The sequence below is a fragment of the Triticum dicoccoides genome, chromosome 5A, assembly GCF_002162155.2.
Source record: "Triticum dicoccoides isolate Atlit2015 ecotype Zavitan chromosome 5A, WEW_v2.0, whole genome shotgun sequence".
NCBI classification, from domain to species: Eukaryota; Viridiplantae; Streptophyta; class Magnoliopsida; order Poales; family Poaceae; genus Triticum; species Triticum dicoccoides.
The window spans coordinates 591,467,344-591,474,626 of NC_041388.1; the positions used below are offsets into that span (position 1 = coordinate 591,467,344).

Here is a 7,283-nt window from a genome sequence, read left to right on the forward strand (position 1 = left end):
ACGCTCTTTGCTCCTGGAAGAGAAGAAAGCACGATATACGTGAGAGCGCAGCCCGAAGTATGCATTTCGCTCTTGCTTCTTTCTTCTAGTGTTTGCATGACTTCGTTCTCCTATCACTCGCCGGCTGTGTGTGACGGTTTATCATCTTGTTCGAGTCTTCCAGGGCAGTAGTGGAGCACCGCAGCGTGCGAGCCAACGCAGGCATGGCGACGGCGGAGGCAGACGTCGGCGCCCCCGCGAGCGTGACCGCGCCGATGATGCTGCACGGGCGCGTGGCGATCGTCACGGGCGGTGCCGGCGGGATCGGCTCGGCCGTGTCGCGGCACCTGGCGTCCCTCGGCGCGCGCGTGGCCGTCGCCTACGTCGGGGACCCGGCGCCGGCGCGGGACCTCGTGGCCGGCATCAACGCCGCCGCGCACGGAGCCGACCATGATCCGCGCGCCGTGGCGGTGGAGGCGGACGTGTCGGACGCGGCGCAGGTGCGGGCGCTGTTCGACGCGGCGGCGGCGGCGTTCGGCGGGGAGCTGCACGTGCTGGTGACGGCGGCGGCGGTGATGGACACCTCCTACCCGCTGCTGGCGGACACGAGCGAGGCGACCTACGACGCGGCCTTCGGCACCAACGCGCGGGGCACCTTCCTGTGCCTCCGCGAGGCGGCGCGCCGGCTGGCCCGCGACGGCCGCGGCCGGATCGTCACCTTCTCGTCGTCCGGGGTCGGGTCGCTGCGGCCGGGCTACGCGGCGTACGCGGCCAGCAAGGCGGCCGTGGAGACCATGACGAGGATCCTGGCGCGGGAGCTGCGGGGCACCGGGATCACCGCCAACGCCGTGGCCCCCGGGTCCACGGCCACGCCCATGTTCTACGGCGGCAAGACGGACGAGGAGGCGGAGCGGTACATCGCGGAGGCGCCGCTGGGGAGGCTGGGGATGCCCGAAGACATCGCCCCGCTCGTGGGCTTCCTCGCCAGCGACGCCGGCGGGTGGGTCAACGCCCAGGTCCTGCGCTGCAACGGCGGCACCATCTGACATGATCAGTGTTCGAGTGTTTCGTTGGCTTCGCAGCAGCGCTCTTTTTTCTCTCGCTGTTGGAACTGTGTATGTGTGTGTTTTTGTGCGTTATCCGTGTTGTTGCGGTGGACTTTCTTGTGGAATCATGGTTGCTATCACGACACAGAGCATCTCCGGCCGCGTCCCTAACGAAGTCCTTCAGACGATTTTTCAGCTGCTGGTGTTAAAAAATCGACCCAATCACATCTCAAGGACTCATTTTTCGCCTGCTCGGACCGAAATTGGCACCGGCGGATCCAACCCGAACCCGGCGCGCTGGGGGGCACTCGGGGGCACCGGGCGAATCGTTTTTTGCGCGAAAGAGCCGCGGGCCCTCCTTGCCAGCGACTCGTCTCTCTTCCCGCCGCTTCGTTGTCCTCGTCGCCTCGTTTCCCGCGGCGAATCAATGCCAAAGCTGCCGCGCGCTGCCGCGCCGGTCAGCCTCCTCCATTGATGCCGCACGGGCGGCGCGGTGACCGGACGACGCGCGTCCCCTCGCCCGCCACGCGTACGAGCGGCGTCTCCGCCTACATAAGCCGAACCCCAGCGCGTCGGTGACACGCACAGAATCTCCACCACCGCAGCGTCATTTCTCCCCCTTTCCTCCCTCTCCTCTCGTCGTCTCCAGTTCAAAGCATGGCCGAGCGCTTCCCAGGCGACGGCGCGGCGGCGAACGGCTTCGGCCGCCGCCACCTTCACGAGGACGAAACTCGGCTCCTCTTCGAGGCCGAGTACCCGGTCCCGCCGGACATGCGGGTACCGGGGGCGTGGAGGATCAGCGCCGGCGGGGTCCCGGTGCCACCACCGCCCACCGGGGCGGCGCGACGTGCGGAGATCGCGCGTATCCACGCCTCTCTACCGCGGGCGGCGAGGGAAGGTTCGTAGTATGTCCCCGACAGCCCGCTCTGGGAGCCATACTTTCGCCGCCGCCACGCCGAGCAGCTAGAGGCCACCAACGACGTCGTGCCCTCCGGAAGGCTCAACTCCGAAGGCCGGCGCTGATGGGAGGGCGTGCCCGGCCGCACGCTGGAGGCCGTCCTCGAGTACATCGAGGGCCGCAACACGCCGAGGCTGGAGTACCCCGCTCCCCCGTTCATCTCTCGCCGGCGTGGGAGCTCGTGGACACCGAGGCGCATGGACCTGGGGGCGTCCTCCTCCTCGTCCGGCCGCTCGTCCGACTCTCCCTGCCTCCGCCCCGTCAAGCCGGAGCCCCAGGACACGCCTGTCAGCGCACGCACCCGCAGCTCCGGCGTCTGCATCGACGACTCCGCCCCCGCCTCTGGCCGCCTCGTCCTCGACAGGACGAAGCCGGAGCTCGGCCTCCCCACGGAGTACGAGGAGATAGCCCGGCGCGGCTTCTCCGATGAGGACGCTCTACGATGGGCGCGGGACGACTACCTCCGCGACGAGATGGTCCGGCAGCGTCGGGCCCTGGAGGAGATAACCGCCCGCAAACGTGGGCGCGAGGACGAGTGCGGCGTCGTGATCCTCGACAGTGACGACGACGAGGATTCCCCTGGACCGTCCAACCCGCCGCGCCAACCGAGGGAGGGTTGTAGCAGGGACGGCGACTGCGGAGGAGGCGGCGGCGACGACGACGACGACGGCGGCGGCGGGCGGCGAGGAGCGGCGAGGGAGACGACGAGAAGCAGCCTAGTAGCGTTTTTTTTCTTTTTTGTAAAATATTTTAAATATGTACGAACTCGCCGAAGTTTGGTTGAATTTGCGCCGTGTTTGTGCCGAAATTATTTTTTTTAAAACGTGGGCGCCGCGACTGGTGAACATCACGCCTCCAGCATGCAGTTTGCGCCGGTGCGCCCCCAGGGGGCGATTTTTAGCGCCTCCTAGGGGGCCAACGGCTGAAGATGCTCTCACGAGTTAGGCATTCCTCTCTTCTAGTACTCCCTCCGTCCGAAAATACTTGTCATAGAAATGAATACAAATGGATATATCTAAAACTAAAATATATCTAGATACATTCATTCTTTGAACAAGTATTTTTGAATTGAGAGAGTACTACGTATTGAGTGTGTGTTGGTCTCTGCGTGTTTTATTCACAAACACTGTTGGAAATTGGGGTGTGAATTTTGGTGGACTGGAGATATGATAACACTCCTCGTATCCTTAGACGAGAAATTGGGATTTTAATTTTGGTGGAGTAGAAATGTACTAAAATTGAAGCCCGTATAGGGGAGTCGCCCTCTCATTCCATACCACATAACATATTAGTAGGTTCAAGATTGCAGGGGATTTATTCGACCATGTAGCGAGGGAATTTGGCACCAGCCACCATGGGAAGACGCATATTTAGGGGGAGGAGGGGACCTTATATGGTCTTTTAGATGGCGCGACAACCATTTGGTGCTCTGTTCGAGGCGTTTGTTAAAGGACACTCACGCTCGTCCATAGCAAAGCGATAAGCCGACTGCATAGTGAAGATGCAAGTCTTCTTTTATTATGATGCATGTTTAGTATGCTGTCATATGAAAAGATTGTAATCTTGGTGAAAATCATAAAAATGACTTGGACTTCGGATGAGGATTTGTGGCTCTCGGCTGCCACACACCCCTATATAAACAATAGGACTAGAAAATATATTAGGAAAATTAAAAAATTTATAGAATATTAGGATATGAAACTTGAGTGCCTGTTGTACACGCGTGTTCAGTTTCATGGGTAATCGGTGCCTGTGGTAATGGCAATAAAAAAGATAAAAAATGTATATGTGTAGAAAAAAAACTTAATGCAAGGTATGTTGGACCATACTTTCTACGCTGCGGATACCATGGGCACCCATTCCCCACGAAAATATACATGGGTGTACAACGGACACTCGGGTTTCATATTCCAGAATTTCAGAATTTGTCAAAAGAATGATATTTTTTAATGCTATTTCATATAGGGGCGTGTGACACCCGAGTGCTGCATGCATTATCCCTTGGACTCCTTGCTTAGTAAATAATTTCCTGGTGGTAGAACCCTTGTTGGATCTTTGCAACCACACACTATGTAAGGCTGGTCATAGTGGGGAGTAACTTATACTAGTGTCATGCATATAACACTAGTCTAAGTTACTATCTTCATAATATGTCATATGTGGCTTTATTTAATGGCTTGTAGACTCATCTTGTCTTGGGAAGCGCTATGTTACAGTAACATATTATGTTACCACTTCTCATTAACTACGTGCCAAATAAGCAATTTTTTTTTGAAGTGCGCTATGTTACTACCGAAGTTACTCCCACCATGACTAGCCTAAATAATGAATTAGTAATGCATCAAGAGCTATTGAATGAGTGTTCTTGTAAACATTACTACTAGTATGTCGATTGCTACACCTTTTTCTCTCTTTGGTCCATGCACAAACAATTTCTTTGTGTTAATACCACTTTTGTTGTTTTAATACATATTTCCTCTGTCCGGTGAAGAGTGTACATCTAACTTCAAAATTTGTTCACAAAAGAGTGTATTTCTATCTTCCCAATGCATTTTAAAGTAGGAAAACATATTTCTCTCTCATCACATGATAATCAAGGCCAATAGCAATCTACACATGGTCTTCTTAATTTCTACATGCACTTAGCTCATTGAGGGTTGGGTAATTAAAAAGGAGAGAGATGGTGGCTTACACTTTTCCAATGCATTTTTTACTTAACTCCATAATCTGTCCTAAAATTTCTAGATGTACACTCTTCATCGGACGGAGGAAGTATGTCATCAATGTTGACCCTACATAGAGGCATATACTTGACAATTTCTATTGGGAGGGTAATGGAAGGCCAAGGTCTACACGGAAGGGTGCTTTTTAATTAAGTTTCCGTCTCTCAAAAACTAAATGAAATGAGCCATTATAATTATAATCACTATATTCAGGCAAACTACAACCTCTATGTCAGGACCCCGACTCAATGCCACATCGATCTAGCATGTAACACCTCATATCACTTTGCGGCCTCACGCACGGTATTCTCACGGGTGTCGTCTTACCTTTGCCCGGGACCGTTTGCGCCTTTTGGCACACGTATATGACAGTGCCGCTAGCATCCATATGATAAGGAGCCCGGGCTGACATGGCTAGTCGTAAACCCAAAGTGGCACTAACTTACAGGGACAGGCATCCGTGACCCAGCATCGAACGTGTCGGTCATCAGCGAGTGAATCCAGGCTGTAGCACTGGGCTAGCAGGACTCCGGTGAACCGGGCTGTAGCGGGCTAACAGGACCGGTATTCATCGCGTGACATTTCCCCGAAGGGACAGACACAGGAACGAAGAAGGACACATGCCGGCCAGCCTAAGTGTTCCGGAGCAGTAGCAAGCTACCATGGCTCGGTGGAAACACTAGGAGACATTTCCCGGTAAGAGAGGCTACTAAAGATAAACAACTAGATAGTCAGATCCCACACATACCAAGCATTTCAAACATACACACAATATGCTCGATATGTGCAATACAACATGGCATCACAAGATGACTCTACGACTCAAGTAGTTTATTCAATAGGCTCCGAGGAGCGAGATATTACAATCATGGGTCTCATGACCCAACACTCAGAGCATACAAGTCAAAGCACAAGCGGAAGCTATCATGTCTGAGTACAGACATCTATAAATGAAAAAGGCTAAGAAGCCTGACCATCTACCAGATCCTGCCGAGGGCACAAGATCGTAGCTGAGGTAACAAGCTAAACGTTGAAGTCCACGCGGAACTACTAGTGAGACTGAGGTCTCTCTGCAAAAACATAAAATAGGCAAACTGTTGGAAATATGCCCTAGAGGCAATAATAAAAGTATTATTATTATATTTCCTTGTTCATGATAATTGTCTTTTATTCATGCTATAACTGTATTATCCGGAAATCGTAATACACGTGTGAATACATAGACCACAATATGTCCCTAGTGAGCCTCTAGTTGACTAGCTCGTTGTGATCAACAGATAGTCATGGTTTCCTGGCTATGGACATTGGATGTCGTTGATAACGGGATCACATCATTAGGAGAATGATGTGATGGACAAGACCCAATCCTAAGACTAGCACAAAGATCGTGTAGTTCGTTTGCTAGAGCTTTGCCAATGTCAAGTATCTCTTCCTTTTGACCATGAGATCGTGTAACTCCTGGATACCGTAGGAGTGCTTTGGGTGTATCAAACGACACAACGTAACTGGGTGACTATAAAGGTGCACTACAGGTATCTCCGAAAGTATCTATTGTTTTATGCGGATCGAGACTGGGATTTGTCACTCCGTGTAAACGGAGAGGTATCTCTGGGCCCACTCGGTAGGACATCATCATATGCGCAATGTGACCAAGGAGTTGATCACGGGATGATGTGTTACGGAACGAGTAAAGTGACTTGCCGGTAACGAGATTGAACAAGGTATCGGTATACCGACGATCGAATCTCGGGCAAGTAAAATACCGATAGACAAAGGGAATTGAATACGGGATTGATTAAGTCCTTGACATCGTGGTTCATCCGATGAGATCATCGTGGAACATGTGGGAGCCAACATGGGTATCCAGATCCCGCTGTTGGTTATTGACCGGAGAACGTCTCGGTCATGTCTGCATGTCTCCCGAACCCGTAGGGTCTACACACTTAAGGTTCGATGACGCTAGGGTTATATAGGAAGCTTGTATGTGGTTACCGAATGTTGTTCGGAGTCCCGGATGAGATCCCGGACGTCACGAGGAGTTCCGGAATGGTCCGGAGGTAAAGATTTATATATAGGAAGTCCTGTTTCGGCAATTGGGACAAGTTTCGGGGTCATCGGTATTGTACCGGGACCGCCGGAAGGGTCCCGGGGGCCCACCGGGTGGGGCCACCTGCCCCGGGGGGACACATGGGCTGTAGGGGGTGCGCCTTGGCCTACATGGGCCAAGGGCACCAGCCCCAAGAGGCCCATGCGCAAGGAAACTTGGAGAGGGAAGAGTCCTAAAGGGGGAAGGCACCTCCGAGGTGCCTTGGGGAGGATGGACTCCTCCCCATCCTTAGCCGCACCCCCTTCCTTGGAGGAGGGGGCAAGGCTGCGCCCTCCCCCTCTCCCTTGGCCCTATATATAGTGGGGAAAAGGAGGAGCAATCATACCTAAGGCCTTTGGTTGCCTCCCTCTCCCTCCCGTGACACATCTCCTCTCCCGTAGGTGCTCGGTGAAACCCTGCAGGATTGCCACGCTCCTCCATCACCACCACGCCGTTGTGCTGCTGTTGGATGGAGTCTTCCTCAACCTCTC

The 7,283-nt window shown here is 53.6% G+C and overlaps 1 protein-coding gene across 1 annotated transcript; it reads left to right on the plus strand.

Annotated features, from left to right (window-relative positions):
• The first annotated feature begins 203 nt into the window (after positions 1 to 203).
• On the plus strand, positions 204 to 1,165 carry LOC119300087 (NADPH-dependent aldehyde reductase-like protein, chloroplastic). The gene has a single exon (XM_037577157.1). The coding sequence runs from the start codon at positions 204 to 206 to the stop codon at positions 1,023 to 1,025; it is 822 nt and encodes a 273-aa protein (XP_037433054.1). The 3' UTR covers positions 1,026 to 1,165.
• The last annotated feature ends 6,118 nt before the right edge of the window (positions 1,166 to 7,283 follow it).

Coding starts and splice junctions, on each gene's coding strand:
- LOC119300087 (XM_037577157.1), top strand. CDS start 204: ATGGCGACGGCGGAGGCAGACGTCGGCGCCCCCGCGAGCGTGACCGCG.